The sequence below is a fragment of the Antechinus flavipes genome, chromosome 4, assembly GCF_016432865.1.
Source record: "Antechinus flavipes isolate AdamAnt ecotype Samford, QLD, Australia chromosome 4, AdamAnt_v2, whole genome shotgun sequence".
Lineage (NCBI taxonomy): Eukaryota > Metazoa > Chordata > Mammalia > Dasyuromorphia > Dasyuridae > Antechinus > Antechinus flavipes.
In genome coordinates, this window is record NC_067401.1 from 224,209,192 (window position 1) to 224,237,117 (window position 27,926).

The following is a 27,926-nucleotide window of genomic DNA, read 5'->3' on the forward strand; positions in this document are numbered from 1 at the left end:
GAAGTTGTTTGAATAATCACAGATTCTTTTCCTAAGTCTGGTTGTTTAGTATTAAGACTTAAGGCTGTCTCATTTATACATACATCTTCCTTCTTTTCTCTGGAACCATCAATTCCTGATTGTAACTGCTTATCAGTTAAAGGGTCAGATGTTAAAATAGGGATGTGGCCATCTGAATTTAATTTAGCAGAGGATTCTGTCTTTAAATCATTCTCTATCATTTTATTTTCTCCAGTAGTACAAGATTCACTTTTGTCTGGGTTCAAGTTCTCACTTACTGTTATGTGTTTTGCACATTTTTTCAGGTAAGAGAACAAATCCACTTCTTCCTCAGACTCACTGAGAAACTTGTCAGAAAGGCCTTCACTTTCTTTGTTTGAACTTCTTCCAGATTTGATATCAATTTCACTGACCATTTTGGAAGCAGATATGTCAAATATTTCTCCAAGATTCTCCAAATGAACAGGATTTTTAACTGTTGAGACTTGTAAATCCTTTGATTCATTTGCAAGATCTGTACTTGCTTCTTTCATTTTCTCTGCCTGACTATATTTTTCACTGCTTGTGATTTTTGGAAATGGGCAATTACTTTCTCTAGGAAAGTGATTCAAATCTTTATCATAGTCTCCTACACTTCTATCAGATAGTTTAATCTCATGGGGAATTGATGTATCTTCTTTTATAAGTATTTTATCCTCATCATATTTCTTTTGAATTTGACCATTTGTTTCTTTTCTTTGATGATCTTGATCAATGGAGTCTGTCATCATCTTTGGATGGCTTACTTTTGAAGATTTTTCTATTATATCACCATCAGAACATGTGTTTTCAATTGTACATATCAAACTCTCAGTATGATTTCCTTCTTTTCCTGCAAAAAGGGAATCCAAACCTGGTTGCGATATCTTAGTCTCTGTGTCCCCTGAATCCCTAGTATCTATTTGGGAAATAGGATTGATATCATTATTACATAAAACACTATCAGTACCAACTCTTTTTTCTGATTCTTTAACATGAGCAAAGGAGTGTAATCTAAGTTTTTCTTCTGCAAACTCCTCAGGATCCCTTTCAAGAATATTAAGTTGACTTTCTCTGATTTGATTAACAATCTCAGACATACATTCTGGAAGAATGACTCCTTTATTAACTAAATTAGTTCCACTAGTTGATTCTGGCTGTAGAACATTAACACCTTGGAAAGTTTCTAAATTAAGAAACTTTTGAGTTTCTTTGGTAGATTTTATCTTTGTCATATCAATACCAACAATTTCATCACTATCTTTCTTTTCATGTGAAGTACCTGATACTTGTATATCCCTGAAGTTTCCATCCTTATCCTGAAATGTAGACATATCAAGCATGTTCTTCCTATCATCTTCAATCTGGTTATTAACAGCAGGTAGATATTTCCCATTTCTATAACTGTCTTCATTTTGCATGCATTGAACATTTTGATCAACATCAAATCCAACTTCTTGCCCAAATTCTTGTTCTCTTCTTTTTATCAAATATTCAGTTTCACCTGCTTCTAGTGAAACATGAAAGTTCTCCTCTCTTTCAGTATTTTTTGAAGTTACGGTCCCAGGAACATCATCTTCAAAATTACTTGTGCTTTCCTCTTCTGATATAGTGTCCAGTAACCTATCATTTGTCACTTCTATGTCAACAGAATCTGTGTTTAATCTTTCATCAGAATGTAATTCATTCTCTTTGGAGACCTTGAAAAATTCTTGAGAAGACTGTTCTTCCTTTTCCACATTTATCAGATCTGATCTTCCCCCTTGGCCAACTATGTGGCTTATATTCCCCACTGAAATGTCTGCACAAACACATCCACGATGAGGGATGCCATCTGCTTCATGTTGCAGCATATCGAAGTCCTCAGGCTCCAAACAATCATAATCATCATCTTCAAGAAGTAGAGAGTCATGGTCATCATCTAACAGTGGGGTACTATAAGAATCATCATCACTCTCTGTATCACTTTCATTATCCTCTAACTGAGAATCTTGAGAATCTTTAACCCCATTAGTTTCCTCAAGTTGTTGGAATCCACAAATATCAAATGTATCAGCATTCTCAGTACCATTGCTTAGAGCTGAGTTAGTTGAATATTCTTCAAGCTTGGAGTCATTCTGATTGATTTTGGATTCTGGGTGAGAAATAACAACTTGCCTTTTGCCAATTTCAGTCTGACTCCCTGAATATTCTGAACTGTCAAAATTCTCTCTCTGACACTGCAGTTGTGGAGCATTAAAATCTACATTTAATGATTTAGATTCAGATGATCTTCTTGGTGAATTGATGCTAATATCTTTACTATCCAGAAGTCTACCTTGAAATCTTTTTGCTATTTCTGGATCTAGTAATATATCTTGATCACTGAATGACAAAGAAATAAGAGATTTCTGGAGGCAGCTATCTGGGGTGAACACATTATTACTACTTTCCAGATGGACTCCCATTCGATCTGAATGGAATAAGTCATTTTCACTTGAATTTTCAGAGATATTGAAGTCCTCAATCCTGTTATCTTGGTTTTCTGTTTCATTCTGAATACAAAGTTTTCTGCAGGAGGCTCCAATAAAATTTTTGTTTGCATCACTTGGGAAATCATTTTGAATATTTTCAGAATAAGTGCATTGATCTACATTGGCACTAGTTACTACCTGATTTCCATCTTTGCAACTTTTAAATACATTTTCATAATCACCACTAAGCGTTCCACTATTCATCTTTCCAAGATGCATTAAATCTACCCTATCACTTACAATGTGAACATCAGTCAAGTCCTTAGCCAACATGATTTGAGGCAGGCATTCCAGCTGATCACACTTATTATTGATAAAATGATCTTCCTTTTCATTAAATTCTTCACTGACTGCACTTTCCTTAGTCTGAAGATCTATTGCATTTTCAGGATCTTTGAAACAAGTCCCATCAAAACTACTTAATGAACATTCATTCTTTTTATTAAATAAAACATCTCCAAATTTTCTTAAATTTGTGCCAATCAATTCTTTTTTTGCTGACATTGCACCAAATGCTGTATTATCATTTTCTAATAATGTACTGATAGCTTCATCCAAGTCTCCATCATACAGCAAAAGTCTTTCCCCTGTGTTTGCATCCATATAGCTATTTATCATCAAATAAGATAAGAATAAATTCTGTTTTTGTTCTAAGGTCTGAGGTTCCATACACTCTTCTCCACCTGAAATAACTTCTGGCTGTGTATATTCATGAAATATAGTCGATGGTTGAAACTCACAAGAGGATAACCATCGTCTAGCAGAAGCGTTCAAGTCTCCTGCATCAGGCATTTTATCAGGCAGTATGATATTCTTTAAAATAGATGCTGTATTATGATCTATGACACCTAACTGTGCAGCAGCATCCAAACCAATGACTTGGGAAGTTTCGGGAATATAAATAGCAGCTATTTTTTGCCTACCATTGAGTATTTTGTATGCCAATTCATTTGTAATCAACTCTTGCTGTAATGAAGAAGATGCAGGAAATATTTCACCAGAATGAGGCCAAATGAGTCCAACAAAACCCCTTTGTGCTTCTAGTATCAAAAGTGCACTGCTAGATGATATTAAATTGCACTGGACTGCTTCATCTACTGTTAAACGTTTGGGGGGATTTGAACTTATGATTCCACCTGTTTGTACCTGATGGGTGAGAATACAGTTAGCCGTACCCAAGTCAATTGCCCCTTCCTGCACAGCTTCTTCAATGGTCATTCTTTGCCCAGAATCAGAATCAATCAGACCTCCTGAAAGAAGCTGTGCTCCTATCAGTCTAAACATAGTTTCACGATCTATGAGACCTTCATGAGCTGCCCTTAAAATACTGATCTTCCTTCCACATTTTAGTGTTATTTTACCTCCTTCTCGTGGTTTTATAGGCAGAAGTCGCATTCCAGTATTTTCATGTAGGATACTTCTTTGAACCATATCTACTAGGGAGATCTTCTCTGAAGTATTTGGATCAATAAGGTCTTTACACAGATTTTGATTTTCCAAAAGTTTAGAAAATAATGCTGAAGAAATCAAATTTCTTTGAAAAGCTTTCTGTAAGGTCAGGTACTCTCCTGTGGATGGAATGATTAGAAACCCTGTGGAAAGCTGTATCTCAAGAATCCTGATGGCCACAGATTCTGAAATCATACCTTTATCAAAAGCATCTAAAACAGGGATTGTTGTAGATGATGATGATGATGATGAAATAATTTCCTTAGCTCTACCTAGTTCCTCAAGTTGAAACAGAATCTGTCCATCAATGAGACCATGATTTTTAGCTTCCTGAAGATCAAAACATTTTTTTAGCTCTGGTGAAATTAGACCAGAGAAAATTAGCTGCATCTCCAGCAACCTGATTCCAGTTTCATAATCAATAAGGCCTTTTAAAATTGAATGGAAGACTGAAAAGACTTCTCCAGTTGTTTGGTCAATGATACCTGCAATGACTTTATCCAGCTAAAAGGGAAATACAAAATATCTAGTTTCAGTTGATTTCACAGGGAATCATTTTTATGAAAGTTGGTTGTGTTTTTAATAATACATTTTAACATAAAATACTCTACTTACCAGGGCTGTAGCAATGTTGTGAATGTTAGCCAGCTCAAATGCACAAGTGATCTATGTCAGTGATCTATTCAACAGCACAGGATGTGATAAAAGCTTTGAAATCAACATGCATCTGCAAATTGAAAACTTATCTTTGTGTACATAAACAGGGTTAGTGAAGACTCAGTAGAGTAGGTGATGACAGCAAGAAAACAGAACCTATACTTAGAAGGCAAGTCATGCTTTCTACATCTTGGTCAGGTTAGATCATATGGACACAGAAGAAACTGAACACCATGCTATTCATGTTTACAGCATACAACACTTGTATAAAGTCACATGGGACCCCCAAGTTGCAATTGATTTTTGTGGAGACCATCCACAAGATTGAAAATTTTCAATTTGAATGTAATGTTTAGTTGGTTTGGAAATGCCAACATACAGCACTAAATTCCAAATACAAATATTTAAGAATTGATTCAAATTTAAATAAGTGAAATTTAAGCCTGAGTTTCCATATAAGAAAAGTTAATCCTCATTACAGCATTCAGCCCAAAAATTTTCAAGTAATATTTTCATGGAAACTTTGGAAATAAAACAAATCCTAAAAGACACACCTAAGTTTTCTTAGAGAATTCTTTAAAAGCAAGAGTTGTAACTCCTTTTGGCTTTCTGGCAAAGACTGTGGACCCTTCTCAGAAAATATTTAAATAATTAAAGTAAAATACATAAGATTTCAAAAGAAATATATTGAATATATTGAAATAAGTTATTTTAAAATTTTATCTTTTAAGTTTGCAGACCCCATGGTCATTAATTTCTGCTTTGGAAATTATATATCACATACTACCCTGGGCCATTACATAGTATCATTTAAAAAAATAATACAGAGCCTTATTTCATATTTAAAAGAATAGCTTTTAAAGACATAGGGTTAGGAAATGAATGCTTCTTGTATTTTTCATCATGCAAGACAGAGATTAAGACTTCACAGAAGTTGATGATCAGCATGGGTAAGTTGCATTTGATATATACCACTTTTGAAACCTGCAAGCATTTAACTATACTTCATCCAAGATTTTTATAATTACAAAATCCAATAGAATTTGACCAAATTAAAACCATTTCCACATCCATGCAGTAAAAATAAGGAATCTGAAAAGGTAGTACAAAATAAACTAATGATAATTTTCCTGTAATATTACCTTCTCTTCCACCTTTTCATCTCTTAGAATGAGTGATTCCTGAAGTTGCTTCAGAGAATCACTGAATAAATTGTAACCTTCTTGAAGAGATTTCACTTGTTTTTCCATTTCATTTCTTTCTTCATCAGTCAACCTAAAATAAAAGTTTGGGAGGTTTTGATAAATAAGAAATTTTTAAAACCATTCATAATTTAAGTAATTTTTAAAAATAAGAGTAGTTTTAAAAAATTAAAACAGAATAAAGGCCAATTGTTAAAAAGTGAAAAGATAAATTTTGGTGATTCTGTGAAGATTTTAAGCACCTGTGATTTCACTGTTACAGGTAATTCTCAGGTGAGTAAATACTCTCCACAAATACCAGTTAGCATTTCTAAAATTTAATATTCATAGTTGTCAAAGGCACTAGAAAGGTAAGTAACTTGTCCAAGATTATACAGTCAGTATGAGCCAATGAGTCAAAATCTAGATTTTCATAGCACCAGCTTGACTTCTGTGCTGGAGATATCTGTGGCATGGTGAAATACAAGGTTTCTGCTCCTGCTGAATGGGAACTAACCTCATAAAATTATTTTTGCATAGTCCTATAATGATATGGGAGGAAAGGAGACATATAGTATATGGAAAAGTAAAAGATAAGTCATAAAAAAAAAATTTTAAGCATCAGTCCCAGTTTAGCGTCACAACATAAACTTACACACACTGGGACTTCATCAGCATACATACAATGTTTTTAAATGTACTCTGACCTGTTAGAAGGTATGGAGAAATATCATTTGTTAATCTCATCCTCAAAATATAGAACCAGAGAGAACATGAAAAATAAAATATGCAAGAAGAGGATAGTATATGTCAGTTTAGGATATTTACTGGCTAAATCACTCTAATCAAGTCACATAACTTCTTTGTGCCTCTGTTCAATAATAATATTAAGATAGTTTTCCATATGATCCTTAAGAATCAATCTGATTCTCACTGAATACCAACAGGTACTGTGACCAAGCCCAATTTGATTATTGTTTGGATCCTGATTGATACAGAGTGAATGTAAATAGCAATCCTTTATGTTTTAGTCAGAAACACTGAGGTTCTTTCCCTCCCAGATCAATTAATTAATTAATGAATTAAGTGGGTTTTTGGACTAGGTGAAAGAGGATATTCTTTACTTCAATTGCTATCTAGCCTTAATCATTAAATGGGTACAACCTGAATTAAAAATATGAAGACATTTATTATATCACATCTCCCTGAAGTCTTTATTTTCTAGGCCATACATAGGCAATCTATGATCAAATGGAGTTTGGCCTGGAACCTGTTAATGGACAATCAATGAGAGCCAGAATTATTTGAGATATAACTAAAAGAGCACAATAGAATCTTATTAATAAGGTTGAAGAATCGTATAATTTTTTTCTTCACAGGATCTTGGAATCCTAGAGTTGAAATAGAACTCAGAAGTTAAAACTTTCTTTAAATAATGAATGTTCCCTATAACATATCTATAAGTTATCAACTCCTTTTTAGCAATTGTTTCTTTTTTGGTCAGAAATCCTCAGGGTCTTCCCCAGATAGATGTATATGTATGCATATGTATTTGACTAAATAAAAAAGATTTTTTTTTCCTACCTCATTTCTTACCTAATTTATCACTGATTGGGCCTTGCCTCGTTCAAAATGTGTGACCTATTACAAAAATTTTTTTTAGTTTAAAAAGGCCAAAGTCTCCCATTGTATCCAGGGCCATCGCCAGTCATCTTGACCTATATCTTGCCACTGGAACCAGATGACTCTGGAGGGGAAAATGAGGTAGGTGCCCTTGCTAATTCACTTGCATGTCATGGCATGTTATGGTACTTTTCAAGAACAAAGGACAAACAGCAACAAGTTTTCCACAACCATGCAATAAAATTGAAGACTTTAAAAAGATAGTACAAAGTAAACCATTAAGAACTTTTCTTTTTTACCTTTTCATTTCTTAGAATGTATGATTAACCAAATGATAAAAAAGGCACAAAGAGAGAGAATGTTACCCAGAAATACCTGATCACCTGTAACTGTTCTGTATCACTCAAAATTCCCACCTACCTTCCTTCCCTTTATATCATTATAGTTTTATAAGAGTTAGTTCCCAGTCAGCAGGAGCAGAAACTCTGTTTTGTCACCTTGCTACAAAGAGCTCCAAGCACAGAAGTAAAGCTGGCATCCTTATCACAGCAGCAGCTATCTACTGACTTTTAGTTGCCCTTTCCGCTTTGCTTTGCTAATCCTATTTTTCTTTACCTTAAATAATTATAAAGCAACTAATAAAACCCAACATACTTATCACCATGTTTAGCAAGAAACAATTGTATGGTTTGAAGGGTTTCAGATAACTGTTCTTTCCTCGCGGCAATTTCTTCACTGGAAATCTGAAAGGGAAGAAAATACAGTTAAATCTTCCAGTCAGTAACAACCAATACTACATTTCTTTTTTGCCTTACAAGTAGAAAGAGGCTTATTTTCAATAAGATCCAAGGTATTTACTTTAGTAGTCAGTGAGGAGACAACTTTTTTCCTAAATTCAATTTTTCAGGAGCAGTCCTTACCTACCAAAATCTGCTACGTTGAACAGAAACTCAGAGGCTGTCTACTAGTCTAACTCTTTCATTTTGCAGATGGAAGTGAGATCAAAAGAGGTTAAATATTTACACAAGATCACACTGATAGATCTTGTGACCTTAACACCTTAAGTGTTAGAGAGGTGGAATTTGAACCCAAAGCTCTCTGAAACCAGAGTAAAAATTTCTCTCCAGTACAAAGAATTTTCTCTGAGAGCTCCCTGTACTGATGAAAGTATAGAATTAGATCCTACTCTCTTCTCCATCCCTGCCCCCCCAACCAGCTAGCCAAGAATAAATAATAAATTACTCTATTATTAAAAGACCAAGATTTTGCCATATCCTTTCATACTTTCTCACCAAATTACTTCTTAATGAACTTATTTCTATAACATCAACTTTTCACTGAGCCAATCAATCAATAAACAAGTATTATTAAGTGTTTACTATTTGCAGGTGTAACCTTTCATCAATAAAAATACAGTGAAAATGTCATGATGCTCAACCAATTAAATAAAATGTTTCACTATTGTGAGATCATGAAATCTTTCACTTGAGGTTGTAAGGGGAAAAAAACAGACTCAAACATGATGCCATAGCAATTTTAGAAGTACACAAAAGTCTTCTAACCAGCTTTAAATTTGCTTTAAGCCAAAGATATTGGGTATTCTTACATGTGTGTGACTCAAGTCACATTCTACATAGTATTAATCAAAATGTACCTCAAAGTTTTGTTCAGTTTTCATCTATTTATCTTTGAACAATTTCAACTAAGTGACTAAGGATGGATCAACTTACTACAGGTATAAATTCTCATGTCTCACAAGATGTAAAACTAGCAAAGTTAATAGCATCTTAGAGATCACAATCTTATCCCCTAATTTTACAAATGATGAAACTGAACCCCAGACTGGATAAGCCCAAAGTCACACAGCTAATGAGCAGCAAAGCCAGCATTCACTTCCTACAAGACCAATTTTATTTCCCTCGTACCATACTACTGTCTCAGAATTTAACCTAGTCTCTGCTTAATTTCAGATGTGATCCCTTAATATTTCAACCAGAAATACACCAAACCCCAGCTGCCCTACTTTTACAGGCAGCTACGTAGTATAATAGATTAGAACATTGGAACTGGAATCAAGAAAACCTGAGTACAAATCCAACTTCAGACACTTAAGATATATTAATGTGTAACCCTGGGCAAGCCATTCAGCCTCTGCCTATCACGGTTTTCTCATCTGTAAAATGGGGAAAACAACAGAACCTCCCTATATTAATAGCACTACTATCAGGAATGTTGAGAGGATAAAATGTGAGAATATCTGTGATGTGCTTTGTAAACCTTAAAGTATTACATAAAAGCCAGTCATTATTGTTATTATTAACCATAATCATTACAACTAGTGTACTGCTATTTCGTGGCTTACTTTTTAGTGAAATAGCCTCCCAGATCATTATGAAATAGGAAAAGGTTTATACCCTACATACAAAAGTGGTGCTTTTCTGAAGAGTATTAAGTAAACTATTCTAAAAGGCAACAGGAAGGGGAAAGTGTGATCATAACTTTAATTTTTAAGAATTCTTTATAAAGTGAAAGGAAAGAAAAACTTGTGATTTTATAACAAAGATGATCTAAGAAAAAAGCCTATATTATTATATACTTTTAATTTTATTAAAATAATAATATAAAAAATAGCAAAGTGTAATATAGATAACAGCAGACTAGCCTTGGTATTAGGAAAACTCTACATACGGAAATAATTTACTGCACGTCATAGCATTTCTCTAAATTTGTCTCCTTATCTATAAGATGGATATAATAATTCCTTAGCAAAGACTATAATATTCAAGTAAGATAATATATAGAGCATGCTTTGAAAACCTCATGTCTTAATTATTACTATACTATAAGTAACAACATGGTAGAGTACATAGAGAATCACTTTGGAATAAAGATCTGGGTTTAAGTCCTATCTCTAAAACAACAACTATGTCATCAAGGCCATCCCTTAATGCTCCCACATAGCTCCCTAAGATTATGAATTACAAAGAAACTGTTGACTTCTGTTCTGGGAAGTATGGTACACTGAAATGAGGAGTGTTTTATCATTATAAGTCTGGGTTCAAATCCTACCTTTGATTCTTTCTGTAACTTTGGGCAAGACATTTAACTTCCCTAAGCTTCAGCATACTATCTGTAAAATAGGGAGTTTGGACTAGATAGGCTCTAAGGTCCCTTTCCTCTATAATGTCATAAGAAAGTTTTGCTACCATATTTAGATAATGTGGAAGAAAAGATAAAGAGATCATTTGATGGCACGTGTTTAGTACTGTCAAGCTGGAAGGAAGATTTGTACAGGAATTGGACTCCCACAATTGCTTTCCTGACAGAAGTTCTAAAGTTTACAAAGCATTTACTTTATTTGTAAATTGTCTATGCATTAACTTAGATACATCTGCAGTGCTTCTATAAACTAAAAAGCACCATATGAATGTGAGCTATGTTGTTCTTCCATCTCTACTTTTTATACTTTTATACTAGCTCTCTCTCATGCCTGAAATCTTAACCTTCCTTCCATCTATCTCCTAATAGCCCCAGCTTCTTTAAAGATTCAGTTCAAAAGCCACCTTCTGCAAATGGTCTTTCTTGATCCCCTACACCTACTCCCAGTCAACTGACTCTCAGTGATTGTCTCTGCTCTGTATCTCTATCTTTCTTCTTTTCCAGGAGTTGTTAGCCATTTTTGTGTCATGGACCCTTTTGGCAGTCTGATAAAATTCACAGACCCTTTCTCAAAATATTTTTTTATAAATAATTGAAGGAAATATAATTTTAGTTAGAAATTAGTGAAAATAAAAATGTAACTTTTTTTTCCATCCAAGTTCAGAGCTTCCCTAAAGATGTCCAAGATATAACTAATACAGAAATATTTTACATGATCACATATGTATAACCTATATGTGATTGCTTACCATCTCAGGGAGAAGGAAAAGGAGGGGGAAAAGGGATAAAATTTGGAACTCAAAATTAAAAAATAAAGGTTAAAATTGTTTTGACATGTTAAATGGGGGGAAAATAAAATATATATTAAAGAAAAAGAATCTCCAAAATATCTGTGGACTTCAGGTTAAGCAACCTTTTTCTACCATATATCACATGTATCTTTTTGTTTACATGTGGTATCACCCATTAAAATGTAAGCTCTTTGGGAGCAAGGCTTGTTATATTTATTCATTTTCTTTCTATTCTTAGTACTTAGCATATCAGATTAATAAATCCCTGAAGACAGCTTTATTGATTAAATGATTGCTAAGAAAACAATCCTCAGAAAAATAACTTTGGAAGACTAATTCTATAATGAAGATTATTCTCACTAAAGCTCCAAGACTTGAAGTCCTTGTGTAAGTGACAGAGCCAGAAAATGCTACTTACTCAGCAAGGGAAAAAAATTGCAGTATGAGCAATAGCAATGATGCCCACAGACTGATGAGTGATAACAGTAGGGAGAAAAGATAGCCCCACAACTCCACTAGGATATAAGCAGCAAGTTACAATAGGTGCCAATGGAGGACAAAGACCTCACAAATATGATGATCCCAAGTGGGACTAGAATAAACAACTTTGTTAAGAGCTTAATTTAATTTAAAAAATTCCACCTAGGATAAGAATTTATAAGATGTGATTACTTTATTTGGGCAGGAATAGCTATTTATATTATGCTTTAAAGTTTTCAAAGTGCTTTATAGGAATTGTCTCATTCGATCTTCACAATAATCCTTCAAAATATATATCCCTGTGGTTATTAGCTCCATTTTAATAAATGAAAACCTGAAAGTCATAAAATTTCAGGGGAAAGAGCAATAGATATAGAGTTCAAATTCTACTTCTGAAGGTTAGTGCTTATATGACCTTGGTCGCAGTCTCCTAATCTATAAAATAAGACAGTAGGACTGGATGACTTCTAAAGACCTTCCCAGCTCTAAATATATGATCCTATTATTCAATCAGAATATCAGAGGCAGAATTTGAACTCAACAGTCCTACTTCTCAATTCAGTGTTTTTCCAACTTCATGTTGTATCTTACAGGACAGTGGGAAATCTAGCATTTAGGGAGTTAAAATGTGAACTTTCTAGCCACTAATCTGACCTCTATATTCTCCCTGTAAATAAGATACTCATGAAAAGTACATCAATTGATGTCCATGTTTAAAATTATTTTATATTTTTTAGGCTAATTTGCCCATAATACTTCTCTCATCTGGGTCTTTATAACTGACTGCATGTCTAGTGTCCTTTGATTCTTTACATCTGCCTCATGGAAAATTTGGCTTCCTTCAAGATTTATATAAAGTATCATCTCCTTCAGGATGTCTTCATTCCCCAAGGCTTCTAAAACCTTCTACTCTATATGTACTGTACATGCAACTGTTTATTTACAGGTCTCCCCAATTAGAATGTAAGCTGTTTCAGGACAGTGACCTTTTTTTGCTTTCTTTTGTATTTCTACTGCTTAGCACAGTATTTGATATATAATGTATATTTAGAATTGTTTCTTACTTTTGCTTTTAAATTTTTTTAATCTTTTGATGTTTAGAACTTTCTAAGAACAAGAATTCATATCCCAAATATGGTATCTTAATAACTCCATTTTTTTTTTTTATTTTGGAAGGAAATAAAGTGATTGGTATAATATCCAGGAAGCAGGTATAACCCAAAACAGACACCATGAGTGAGTACCTGCTGCTTTGAGAAGGATGATTTGCCAGCCTTCTCTCCTTCTTTCAATGTCTTGCTAATATTTGACACCCATTTCTGTAGCTCTTTGGCTTTTTCAACATGTTCTTTCTTTTCTTCCTCCAGTGACTTCTGGTAAGCATGAGTTGTGAAAAAATATATTAAAATTATTGCAGTATTAGTTTCTGTTTAGCAAACAAACATGTGAAAATATCATTATTGATACCAGGACTAGTAAAATGTTTTATTCAATGATATAACCATACATACCATATATTATTTCATTGTATTAAAAGATTCAAGCTTTCTCTGGAAAGAAGGTACCAAATGTTTTTGATGGAAACAAAAACTGTAGATCAATGCTTCAAATCATATCAAAACCTTGCTGAAAGATCAATCTAACTTTCTAATGATTGTTCAATATGGCAAATTACAAATTATGATTTTATTCAAAATCTAAAATCTTTGAATTGCTGCCTTTGCATTAGCATTACATATCAAGTCATTGTTACAGAAGAGTCTTGAATAGATTATCAAGTTAGAGGAATACAGAGCATGTTTACACAAGAAAAATATGAAGATTTCCAGCAATAGCTATCAAATAATATTGAGCCACCACTTTCACCCTCCCCCTTATCAAAATAAATAATTTTAAATTTCTTTTAAGATCTTGAACATAAATGCAATTTTATTAGCTATTTTAAAATGTAATAGAGTTGTAATATACAAGAAAACTCAAATGATTTTATTTTTCAATACAGTCTAAATCTCAGAAGGACCTAAGTATACAAGGCCAGTAGAAGATCTTTCTCAATTTTGTTCCTGGTGCTGTTTCATATGATTGATCTGAAAATACTGCATCATTCAGGAAATGAAGTTCCTACTCTGAGGTTAAGGCTGATAAAGATTAGAATAACTCTGAAAGAGTGAAAGGATTTCATGAACTTGGTTGAAACTCATCCTGTTCACATTTGGTTGTAGACTTGATTTATCCTAGTTAGGTGTACAGAACTAATCTCAAAACTAAATGAAACCATTTCAGGGCTGGTAAAGAACAGAATAACTCTGAAGGAGTGATAGGATTATATGAACTTGATTGAAACTCATCCTGTCTACACTTGGATGTAGAAGACTTGATTTAGCCTAGTCAGGTGTATAGAACTAATCTCAAACTACAGCCATTTTAATCCTCCTTCAGTCATGGTTATTTTGTTCTAAATGTAACAAATCCTTTTAGACAACAGTTTCCAACTTGACAAGAAAACAGTAGCGAACTGAATGATTTAAAGGAGAAAAGATCTTAAGCACTATTGTAATGTCACTGAATTTTATGAAGAATAGTAGAGACTGGAAATCCCAGACATAAGGGGCTCCGATGCTTCCAGGAGTCTTAGTCCTGTGTGAAAATCAAAATCTGCTTTCTCTAAGGCTTCTTTATAAGTCAATTTCCTTTTAGTTTTGGAACATATTATATCCCTGACATGGGGCTTCTGATCTTTAAGCTTTGAAGCAGTAAGGACATCAAGGATCCCCTCCGTTAAAGCTTCTTCTATTGACAATCTTGTGTGAGACTGTGGATGGATTAACCCACCTGTCAGGTACTGGAACTCCAAACATCGGATCCCAAGTTCTATGTTCTGAATACTTGTGCTCATAGCTTCAACCATCGACATAGGCTGGTTAGTGACTGGATGAGTAATTCCTCTGAACACCACCTCACACTGCCGTAGTTGTTGGGCAAATGACTCATCGATTAACCCTCTATGTAAAGCTTCAGTCACCCTGAACTTTTGGCCTGTGAGTGGATCGATGATACCACCTGTACTGACTTGAGCTTCAAGACATCTAAGGGCAGTAATCCGATCAATTAAATTTCTACGGGAAGCTTTGAGAACTGAGATCCTTTCACCAGAATCAGATAGCCAGTACCCTGCAACTGGGCTATTTAAATCCTTCTTTGGAACTAATTTACTCAGCAAAGTATCAGCAAGCTCAGTGGTTGTGATGATACCTTCCTGACATTTCTTGACCAGAGCTCTGTCAATCACTCCCTGTTCTATTGCCTCACTGATACTAAACTGCAATCCTGTTTTAACATCAGTCAGCATATGAGAAGTCTTTCCACAGGAATCAAAGAATGTGGCTTCCTTCCACTGGTACTGCTGTCTTGAGAGCTCAAGGTAGGTGTTTTTCTCAATAAGATTTCTTTGAAAAGCTTCAAATGCAGTCAGTTCTGCTCCTGTCTTTATGTCTACTACAGAAATTTTCTGAGCTTTTTCTACAGAAAGATTGGAAATTTTCCTTTCTCCATATGGAAGTAAGAAGCATTTACTGTCCATGTCAAAGACACACATTCTCAATAGTTCTGAGTAATAGAGTGCTTGTTTATTATTAGGGTTAGGGAAAGCCCTGGTGTTGCTTGATGGCTCATGTAAAAATTGTAAAATGGCATTATTCAGCAATCCCAGCTGCACAGCTATTTCTGGAGGCACTCGAACACTTCTCACAGGATCAATGACTCCCCCACATGCAACTTGGGCTTCCAGAATATGCTTTCCTTTTTTTCTTTCAAGCAGCCTGCTCTCAATAGCTTGAAACACTGACAACTTCTTTGAACCATGTAGATATCCTAAGACTGCCTTTTCAGCTTCAAGAAGCTGATTTTTGAATTCATTATCAACAATCCCCTTCATAAATGCATTCTCTACAGAATATTTCTGCCCTGAAATGGGATCAATAATAAAGCCTGTTGCTGCTTGAGCTTCCAAAAATGCTAAAGCCAAGGCTTTATCTATGATTATTTTCTTTGCTGCTAAGGTGAATGTCATTCTTTCTTTGGTAGACTCCAAATAGAGCCCTGCAATTGCAGTGGATTTAGTCAAAAACTTGCTTAGACTTTTCTGAATGTCTTCCACAGACTTGAGACCAAGGCGCAGCTGCTCAAGTGTACCCATGTCAAGAAGCTTCACCTCAACCAACTGCCTAGCAGTTACCATATGTTGGAGACCCTGAAATTTAAATTCATCATCTTTGTCAGAACACTCATAATTTCTGTTAACATTGTGGAAATTCTCTTGTTCTAAATTAGTAGAATTCAACTTAGGCAATTCTCTCTTGAATCCATCTGAGGTTCTGATTATTTCAAGTATTCGCTCTTCATGATCTGGAACTAGGTCTTTTTCTTGCTTTAATGTTGTGACTTCAACATGCATATCATACTGCTTATTCTTAGCTATCTGTAAATAGGAATTTATAAAATAGTAAGGAATCGATCTGGTAAGAATTGTATTCACCCATAATCCAAAAACCTTCCCTCAAAGAACAGCAAGCAGAATAAAAAATGTAGAAATTGTAAAGATAGGTTATGAGTAAGATTACAGATCTAGATTTGGAAGTGTTCTTAAAAGCCATCTAATCTAACACCCTAACACATGCAGATAAGGAAACTGGGGTTAATAAGTGACTTACTGAACATCACACACATACAGTAAATATAAAGGAAACATTTAATTCCAGAGCCCATGATCTTTTCACTGTATCATACTTCCCTATAGAAAAGGCTTACTAGAAATAAAAAGTCTGAAATTTTCTCATAATCCCAATTTTTGAGATTAAATGACTAAAATGAAATCTATTTTCACTGCAAATTAGTAATTACTTTGGTTACTTCTTAGTTTTTCCTTGCTTCCACATTTTACAAAATGTCGATTTTTAAAGCCCTAGGGAAATTCATTATATATCTGCATATGTTTAATCTCAATGCTTTTAAAGATACATCTAAAATGCAAAAAAATATATCAAATATTGAGAAAGTGCAGCAGTCTTTTTTTCCCAATTGAAACTACAAAGCAGTAACTGGGATGATGACTAAATGCTGGCTGAATGAATATTTTTTGAAAAACCAATAGAGTACTAAAGAAAACAGGGAAGAAAGAGGAAAGTGACTTATAAATACTTAATAGTTGACAAAAAGTAGAATATACCTCCAAGGGCTTCATGAGTTTCACCAGTTCCATCTCAGAGCTGTCATCTTGGTATTTAACAGGTGATATGGAATTGTATAGAGCTTTGTCTCTTATCTTTTCTAGTTCTGATAATCTTGTAATTGGGTTTGTTTCATCAAAAGTTATCTGCAACTCAGTACTTGTCTGAGAAAAATATTCAGAGTAGCATTGTTGGTTTTTTTCTTCCTCTAGTGTCATTCTTGGTAGCCGGAACTGTACTTCTTTGGCTATCTGTTGAGCACCTTTATGAAGCCTTTTATCATCCAGCTGTTCACCTGGAAAACCTTTTGATTCCCAACTCAACAAAGGAGATTGTGCCTTTTGCTGAAGTTGTTCAATTCCCCTAGAGGATAGGTCACCATAGTATTTATATTCATTTACTTTCCTTTCAAAATCTGGTTTGAAGCTACAATCTTTAATCAAATTTTTTTTCTGGATCTCACTCTGAAGCAAAACTAACTGATGTTCATGTTCCTTTATTTGCTGGTCCATCTTTTGCTTCAAGTTTGCAACCTCATGTTTCTGTGCCATCAGTTCCTCCTCAAGTTTACGACATTTTTGATAATGATGTGCTTCCATGTTCTTTCCTTGCTGCATTTGTTCTCGATATTGTTGAAGTCTTCTTTCTAATTCTTTAATATCTGTCTCATATAGCTTAGCATTCTCCTGAGCTATACAGTTTTCTCTCTGAAGAGATACAAAATCAAGTTTTATGCCCGAAAGATCATTTTCAGTAATAACTTTTGAGTCCATTAATTTTTCTACTTTCTTCCTAAACTCTTCTGCAGAGCGTTTGAACTTAGCAGATTCTTCCTGAAACAGAACCATCTTTTGGTGTGCCATCTGCTCCTCTATAGTCTTTAGGTGTAATTCATTTTGGACCTTCTTCAACCTATTATTTAACTCCTGCACTTGGGCTTCCTGGATCTGGACCTTCTTCTCACCAAGTCTTTTTTCCTCTTTAGATGCACTCAGCTCAGCACTCAGATTTCTAACCTCCTTCTCAGTATTCTGGATAATAAGGTCCTGCTGGTCACACTTCTTCTTAAATTCATTAACCAGACTTTGAGTTTTGGCCAAGTCTTCTTCCAGACATTTGATTTTCCTAAGGAAGTCTTGTTCTGTTTTTGTCTGCTTGTGCAAGTGTTCATTTGTGTTACGGAGCTGTTCTTTAAAACTGTTTGCCTGATTTTTTAGGATCTCACATTTTTGCTGAATAGTTTGTTTCTCCAGCACAATTTTCTCTGAGTCTGATTGAATTCTCTGCATCATCAATTTGGTTTCATTATTCTGTCTAGTGAGCTCATCCACTTTCTGTTTTAACATCTCTGCTGACTCGTTACTTTTTTCCAAGTCTTCATTAAGTTTCTGGATTTTTTCATTATTTTCTTTTTCTGCTTTGATATTTTGAAGTAATTGTTCATGATTTCTGTCAAATATTTCTGTCCTGATATGTTCTGATTTCCCTAGGCAGCTTCTTGCTCTTTCTTCAGCTAATGCCTTTTCATGCTGGAGAGTGGAGACCTTAGAATTCAAATGTTGAATGTTCATTTCAGCTAGTGCCTGAGCTTGAGTGATTTGGTCCACTTCTCTTTTCAGCTTCCCCTTTTCCTGATGGAGATTTTCCAATTCTACTTGATAATGATGTTTTATTTTCTTTAAGTCATTAGCTTCTTGCATTACTTCTTGAGCTTTATCCGTGGTTTGGTTCAATTGCCTACTAAGATCTTTTAACTGTCTAGAATAGCCCTGTTCTACTTGGTTTTTCTTCTCCAACTCCAATTTAAGGCACCTTAATGTGTTATTTGTTTCATCTAACTTTTCTTTGAGCAAACGAGCCTTTTCCTCAGATGATAACTTTTGAAGTTGAAGGGCATTCAGCTCGTATTTTAGTTCTCCTACCTCCTTTTCAGCCTTTTTGTTGGCAAGAGTAAGTTCATGAACCTGATGCTTCAGTTCATCAGCTTTCTGTTTTCCTTGTGTATCCTGTATGATTGTGCAAGTTGGCAATATATTTTCTCCACAAGAAAGCTGGATTTCTGTTATTTTTCTTCTGGCTTCAGATTCGATTTTCTGCTTTTCTTGCAACTGCTTTTCTGCAACTTTCTTTTGAAACGCAAGGTCTCCTTCCATTTGCTTTATCAGTTTCAAGAGTTCTTCCTCGCTCTCCTTTTTTCTTCTTAGTTCTGCCATCAACATGCTTTTCTGATGCTCTAAGTCACTGAGACTTGTATCTTTTCTTTTAAGACGGTCTTCCAAAGTCCTTCTAGTAATTGTGTGCTCCTCTAACTGCTGCCGAAAATTCCGGAGGTTTTCTTCCACCACAATTCTCTTTGCTTCTGCTTCTGATGTCAGCTTCTTCACCCGCTCTAACTCTTGTTCTGCTGCTATCTTCTCCTTCACAATGTTCTCAAGTTCATAGCGATATTGTTTTGCTTCACTCTCAGCCTTTATTTTCTTCAAAGCAATATCTTCCACATTTTTTTGCTGCTTCCTCAGCTCATTTTCTGCAGCTGCCTTTACCCTGGGGAGTTCTTGTTCTACCTGGAATTTCTGTTTTCTTAGCTCATCTAACATTTTCTCTAACTCACTAATCTTTCCTGTGAGTTTGTTGTTCTCCACCATTGTTGCTTTCTGTTGCTGAAGAAGCTCTGAATAGACTCCATGTTCAGATGTCTCCTTACATCTTTTAATCTATAAGAAATTTATTAAAAATATCAAGTCTGTTCTACTACAATTGCAGCCCAGAATATCAGAAGCAAAGCTCATCAAAGTACTTACAAGCCAAGGATGACAAAGTGTAGAATAAGCCAATACCACCACCACCAGTACCAACACCAACACCATATCCAGATAGGAAGCTTCATAAAGTAACCATTAGTTGCAAGAAGAAACACCCTTCATGAGAGGAATTCATAATACATGAAAAAACTGTGAATTTTTTTCTCTAATAAATTATTTTCTTAAAACATGGGTAACAAATAGACTCTTAAAACTGGGAGAGACCTTAGTGAATATTTAGCTTAAACTCATTTTGCAAATAACAACCATAAGTGAGGTCCCAAGAATTAAAGAAATAATTTGTCCATGGTTCAGAGTTAGCTTCTTAATCCACAGTCCAATATTTCAGTTATAAACCACACTAATCTTCTGTTAAAAAACAGGTTATGCTAAATACAAAGAACAACATAGCATGCAGAAAGAAAATAAATATAAAGAATTCAGCATTTATTAGCCAGCCCAGTGAAAAGCAAAACATATATCTTATTTTTGAAATATTTTTTAAATTAAACAAAATGCATAAGTTTAAAAATAATCTACAGATTAAGAAATACTCATGACATATCGCTAGAGCCAAATTGTTGTGAATAATGAATCCCTGGAAGTAGTTAAGACTATCTGGATTTGCACAGAATATTTCCATTGGATTAGAAGCAATGACCATACATAACTGTAACATCGAATGGTGAGAATCTAAATACCTGCAAATATTTCTGGGAATTCATTATTCACACTAATCTGGATCCAACTAAACTTGGTAGGAGAGAAGGAAAAGAATAAAAAAAAATGCAATTTCTAAAGTCTAAATCCTTTACCAGATGTGCTCCTTATATCAATAAATTTGCTAATGCAAAGGCAGTCATAATCCCTCAGCTGCTTTTTTTTTAATAAACATGTTTGTCTTTTATATTGTTTTTCTTTTTTTGTGTGATAGATATGAAATCTAATCCTTTCTGAATCCAGGTACTTTTGCCATTCTTTCTTATACAATAAGATTTGCTAAACAAAATTTTTTTTTACTTATGGTTTCAGCCCCAAAGTACGACGGGAGATAAGAATATTAAGTTCTATTTCATAATACTATTTTAAATAATGTTAGAGTGATCTGATATTTACATAATATGTGAAACACAAAGTGAAGTGCTTTAGATTTGTTCATTTTATGCAATTAACTTAAAATCATTACCATGCATATCAAACTTGATTACAGATTCAAAAATTCATCTAAACTAGAACCTTTGGTTATTTTTATTTGCCTAGGAGCCTGTATATCTTATAGCTTTCCCCATAACTATGTAATTATAGAATTTTTTTTTGGCCAACTTAATATTTCCAAATTCTCCAAGGGCATCTTAACAACCCCCATTAAATAATTTTCTAGGAGATCTAGAAGGCTCATTACAACATGGAAATGACCATGACTTCTCAAAAGCTGCATCAATTAAGCCAAAGTACTGGGAGACCATTACAGATTAAAAACTTGGAGGACAGATCTGGTGAAACTCTATGGCTACTATTGTGGAATCAGTTAAGTGCTGGGAGGCTAATCATCAGACTAGTCTCTAGTTAATGACTTTTTCATTCCCAGCAATACATAAAGACAGCCAATCTATGTAAGCCCACACCTTGGGAAATTTGCAAGCATGAAAACTTTTTTTCTAAATGTTGAATTATTTTAAGTAGTATTCATATGAAACAAAGCCCTAAAGTAGTCTACTAATGTTTTTTATAGTGGTAGCAATGAAAGCCTTCATTTGATTAAAACAAATATTACATTGTCCAAAAATACCACATTCCCACAAAGAAGACCTATCATAAATGCAATTTTTCATGGTTCTAGTAAAAAAAAAAAAAAGACTTTAGTGTCTTGCCTTTCATCTTTAGAGTTACTTTTTCAACAGTTCATATTTTAAAGTCAAAAAAATCTCAGTTCAGGGTGGGGAAATATAAGTGGAAGTAGAAACAAACTTGCTTTATTTTGACCTAATTATTTGCAGCAAGTTCAAAAAGAATCATACATTATTCTATGGGAGAGACCTCTGAAACCATGAGGTTCAACTCTCTGATTTTGTAAATAAGAAAACCGAGACTGTGACAGTAACAAAAATTGTCCAAAATTATATAGTGAGAAAAGAGATGAAAATATGAACCTGTCTCTAAAAATTTAAGTACTGTACATATTCTAGGTACAGTTCTTTCAATACAGTTCCACTAAACTATACCATTTTATCTTTAAAATATGTTTTCTGTGTTTAAAATGACCATATTTATAGATACAATGCACAAGTCAATAAAATTTTAGGAATATTAAAGACTATCAAGCTCTGAGGAAAATGGGATAATTGCAAATATTTGAAAACAAATATATTTAATAAACAGGAAAAGGAAAATTAAATTATTTTTCATATTGTATGAGCAACTATTAGCGCAATCAAGTGTATGGGCAATATTTGAAAAGGCAGCATCTTAAAATGTAAAAATTAAGAGAAAATCATTAATATTCCATTATAAAGATTTAAAAAGTCACTTTGTTAATTTGACTACAGCTAATTACTCTATTTTATAGCTAAACTTGTTAATAATTTTGTTGCAAAAGAAAGGTGTCAACTCAGAACAGACCAAAATAGTTATAAAGGTTGTCGTACTCTCAGAAAGAAACTCACTTCTACCAGAAATTCATTAACTATTAAAATTTCCTTTTTGTTCTCTTAGGTGATAGAAATGGGAGGGAAAGAATTTTCCAGCATAAAATCATCCTTAGAATTTGAACAAGTAAGCCAACTTGAGAGAACTTACTGAGAAAAATCAATACTATACACATTCATTTTTTAAATATAGCTACTCATCATACTATCTTTGTCTGTTCTGAGATAAGTTTCAAACAGAATCCCAAGAAAGAAATAAAGAAAAAAAGAAAGAAAGAAAGAAAGCACAATTTAATTCCTTTAACATGCAAAAGACAAATAGACTTTCAAAAGTATAATTTTTTTCATATGCATAGGTTTTAAAAATATAATGGTTTAGTTGAAGTCATTCACTTCGGTAAAGTTATCAAAAAAATCTATTTATCCTATACTGCATCATATGCTGTATAAAAAAAATTTGGTCTAATAGTTTTTTAAAAGTATCACAGAATTGCTTCATACCACCATCTGTTTTTTTCCAAAATTAATAGCTTATATTTTTATGGGTATTTTTCTTTGAAGCTCTGACTTCATTTAAAAAAAAAAAAAAAAAAAAACATGATTCAAAACCACATACACACAAATGTCTCTCTGCGTGTTATTTTACTGAGACACTATAGTGACAGTAAATGTATTCTGGACTTCAAAGAAATTTTGCCATGAGAAAGTATAGGGGAAAAACATCAGCTAACAGATTTAAATTATAACCACAGTCATACATATAAATTAACTTTAATAAACCCCAATCCTAAACTACAGATACTACAGATGATTACTTTCTATCTGATAAATTAGAAACAGTCTAGAAACAGTTAAGCCTCCTTTTATTTCTACTATTGTTAAATGATTACTCATTTCATGCCAGCCATTCCTAGGGATAAATTACTCTTTTTGCTTTGAAAAAATATGATTGGGCTATTTGTTTATTTCTGTCTTCTTCATAATATGAAGGTGAGGAATAGTGAATATCTGTAGTCTAAGTATCTTTATTGTTTATTTCTACATTTATTTATCTTATCTATATATCTATATCTATATATCATTTTTCTTAATACATTTTATTATATCTGTCATATTTAGATCCAGATCAGTCTTTTATTATCAGATTAAAATATTATAAGTATAACAAATAGGAAATTATATCTTATACTAAAGTCCTAAAGCTGAACCTCAAATAAATTCTGATGACTAAAAATTCTATTTATGAAAAACATTTGGAAGAAGTATTTATTATATTCAATACTGGCTTCTAAGAAAATGAGCTAAAAAAAAACTCAAGAAGCCTTTGTAGGGGAATATTGCTACTAATATAAAGCCATGTTGTAGTATAAAATCACATCCAGTTAAAAATTTACTGTGATCATGATTTTCTGATACAAATCCTTAGCTTTCACCATAATTAATTTCTGGAACTTTAAAGAATCTCTTATTTGCAATCATCTGTTAACACTGAAGTCTTTAATAAAAAAAATTAATATTCAAGTTTTTATTAAACTCACATTGAGACTCACAATCATATTTATTTCTTTTGAAAAAATTTTTCTATTAAATTTAAAAGTTACCTCCTCCTCTTCCAGTCTTTTCAAAGAATCACCAGCAAATTTAATATATTGAGTCATTAGAGTAACCAAAGCTGTGTAGCGGGTTCGTAAGTCCATGAACTGTCAAAAAATAACACATACACAAAAATGTAAATTTACAAATATTCTTATTAATTTTAATAGCATTCAAATAATGCTATTAAATATTAGCCCAACTTTCATATAAATTCCTCTGCAACAAGTTAACTCACAAGAATTTACTCAGTACTGATATTTGATATTTTTCAAATTCAATTGTGCATTTTCCTGAGGATTTTTTTTTTCAAATCTGTAACTGTTCATCAATCTTCAATAAAACATTTAGATTTATCATCTGTTAGCATGAACCAGTCTGTTTAAAAAACATCTCCATTACCTCTTGGATGATGAGGTCAGCTGAGCTCTGCATCCTTCTACGTTTCACTGGGGATTTCTGTTGTGAGTCTACCATGGCCCGATAGGTCATTGTCTGCAATTCATAATCCTATATAATGAAGGCAAACAATTAAGTTTATAAAAAACAAACCAACTTGGTAGGACTTTGAATTAACTAAAGCAATCAAAAACATGGTTCTACAATGTATCAATAACACCAGAAATAGAGGAGGCAGAACAAGGACGGTAAAGTCAGAGAGTTACTGAGCTCTCCCCCAACTGCTACAAATCTCCTTAAATAATAATAAATTTTAATAATTATATAATATGTAATTAATAATAAAATATATTACATATAATAATAATTAATAAGAAATAAGAACTCTAAGCAAATTTTAGAGCATCAGAACACATAAATAGTGGAACATTTTCTAGCCAAAGACAACTTAGAAGATCAGCAGGAAATATCTGTGGTATTAGGGTGGGAGTCAGCCCTCAGTACCAGGTTCCAGCATCAGCAAAGCAAGAATGGGCCTCAGGCATCTGAATCAGCTACAGTAAGTACTGGAGATTTATAGACCTCTCAACTCAGAGACAACAAAAAATGTTCTGGAAGGAAAGGTTAGTCAGTAGGGTGAGAGGACCTTAGGAAACTAGCAATCAGGAGTGGGTTTGGGTGATAGTGGCAGTTTCCAGAGGCCTCAGCATACAGAACATCTCCTTACTAGCACTGAGGAAGGACTCTGTTGTTTTAACACACTAGAACTTACAGCCATAGTGGAGCAGGAATACTCCTCACAGTTCCAGAGCAGAAAGGAATGCTTGTGGTCAGATCCCTAGAAGGATCTCTGAAAACAGCTTCAGACAGTACATTCTCCAGCCGGAAACTAAGCCCTACTTTAACAAAGAGCTGAAAGCCAAGGAATATACTGGGGAAATGAGCAGACAACAGAAAAATATTCTGACCATGGAAAGTTACTATGGTGACAAGGGAAGGCCAAAAAAAATCAATAACAAAGTCAAAGCTCCTACATACAGCCAAAGCATCCAAGAAAAATAAGAATTGATCTCAGGCCATGGAAGAGGTCAAAAGGGATTTGAAAAAAAGAAATCTTGAAAAGGGGGGGGGGGGGAGGAAGGAGGGAGGGAGGGGAAAAATTGGGAAAAGAATTGAATGGTGCAAAAGGAAACACAAAAAGCTAATGAGAAGAATGCCTTAAAAAGCAAAATTGGCCAAATGGGAAAGGAGGTACAAAAGCTCATTAAAGAAAATAATTCCTTGAAAATCAGAATAGAGCAAATGGAAACTAATAACTTTATGAGAAATCAAGAAACAATAAACAAAATCAAAAAGTAAAACCAAAAAATAAAAAATAGAAAACAATATTAAATATTTCATTGGGAAAAACAACTTTGAAAATAGATTCAATGGAGATCATTTTAAAATTATTGTTCTATCTGAAAGTTGTTATCAAAAAAGGAGAACAGATATCATCTTTCAAAAAATTATCAAGGAAAACTGTCCTGATATTCTAGAACCAGGGAATAAAATAGAAATTTGAAAAAATCCATGGTCACTTCCTTAAAGCAATCCCAAAATGAAAAATCCCAGGAATATTGTAGCCAAATTCTGGAACTCCGGGGTCAAGAAGAAAATATTTCAAGTATCAAGAAAGAAACAATTGAAACATGGTGGAGCCACAGTCAGAGTAACATATGATTTAGCAGCTTCTACATTAAAGGATCAGAGGTCTTGGAATATTATATTCCAGAGAGCAATTGAGGTAGAATTACAACCAAGAATCACCTGCACAGCAAAACTGATTAAAATCCTTCAGGGGAATAAAAGACTTTCAAGCATTTGTGACAAAAAAAAAAAAAAAAATCTGAAGAGAAAATATGATTTTCAAATATAGGACTCAATAGAAGCATACGGGGGTAATCAGGAAAGGTATATCATAAGGGACTTAATTAGGTTTATCTGTTTACATTCCTGCATAGAGGAAGATACTTGTAACTCATTAGAACTTTCACATTATTATGGCACTTAGAAGGACTAATATATATAGACAGAAGGAACAGGTATGAGTTGAATATGAAGGGATAATATCTAAAAAAATTTAAATTAAGGGACAAGAGAGTAATGTACAGGGAGAAAGATGAAAGAAAGAAGTGGAATGGAGTAAATTATCTGCCATAAAAGAGGCACAAAAATTTTTTTACACTGAAAGAGAAGAGGAAGAGGGGCAAGTGAATGAATGAACCTTATTCTCATCAGAATGGACTCAAAAAGAAAATAACATACACACTCAAATATGGGTACAGAAATTTATCTTAGCCTGCAAGCAAGTAGGAGAGGAAAGAGACTCAGTAAAGGGGGGTAGATAATAAAAGGTAGGATATATTGGGAGAGGAGTTGATTAAAAGCAAAACATTTTTTGAGAGGGATCAGGGTGAAAGGAAAGAGAATAAACAGGTGGGAAATATAGTTATCAACAGAAACTGGGAAAAAGAATTTTGAAGCAAGTTTTTCTGATGAAGGTCTCATTTCCCATTTGGGAAGTGAGGGAAATTTGTTTTAAAAAAGAGCCATTCCCCAATTGATGAATGATCAAAAGATATGAACTATGCCCAAAGGGCTATAAAATCATGCATATCATTTGCTCAAATAATACCACGCCTGGGTACGAGTCCCAAAAGAGATTTAAAAAAGAAAAGAAAAGGAGTTGTATGTACAAAATATTTATAGCAGCTCTCTTCTCAGGGCAAAGAATTGAGATGTGGCTGAATAAATTGTAGTATGTGATTATGATTGTATATTATGATTCGAAGGGAAATGATGAGCAGGATATGCCCAGAAAAACCTGAAAAGTCCTCCACAAACTCACACAAAGTGAAATGTATTCTGTACAAAGCAATAGCAATGTTGTGGGATGATCAGCTATGAATGGTTTTGCTATTCCTATCAATATAATGATTCATGATTACTCTAAGGACTAATAATGAAAAATGCTATCCAGAGAAAGAATCGATTGTTTCTGAATACAGATTGAAGCATACACTGTTTTTTAAACTTTATTTTTCTTGAGGGCTTTTTCTTTAAGGGGGGTGGGAATCTATGTCTTCTTTTACAACATGAGTTTTATGGAAATGTTTTGCATAACACACAAGTGCCTTCTTAAAAGGGGATTGGGGGGGGGAGGAAGAAAGAAAATCTAGAACTCAAAATTTTAAAAACAAATGTAAAAATTTGCTTTACATGTAATTGTGAAAAACAAAAAAATTAAAATACACAAAAGAACACCAGCAATAAAATGTAATGAAGCTGCTACATTTTAAGTTAACATCATATTGCAAAAATATACTTTTTAAAGAGTTCTAGTCTGAGAA

General features: G+C 33.6%; 1 protein-coding gene across 3 annotated transcripts in view; it reads right to left on the minus strand.

The window, feature by feature from the left end:
• Positions 1-27,926, minus strand: part of DST (dystonin) — a 591,073-nt gene that overhangs the window by 158,030 nt on the left and 405,117 nt on the right. For 2 of the 3 annotated variants that reach the window (XM_051997184.1, XM_051997185.1), the window contains 5 exons: positions 24,538-24,645; positions 24,144-24,242; positions 13,116-13,244; positions 8,096-8,184; positions 5,780-5,912 (listed from right to left, as the gene is read on the minus strand). In XM_051997184.1, the coding sequence (XP_051853144.1) occupies positions 5,780-5,912; positions 8,096-8,184; positions 13,116-13,244; positions 24,144-24,242; positions 24,538-24,645 (558 nt within the window). Of the gene's footprint in view, positions 1-5,779; positions 5,913-8,095; positions 8,185-13,115; positions 13,245-13,328; positions 16,349-17,095; positions 19,811-24,143; positions 24,243-24,537; positions 24,646-27,926 lie in introns of those variants that run through there. The other variant, XM_051997186.1, reaches the window with a different exon arrangement.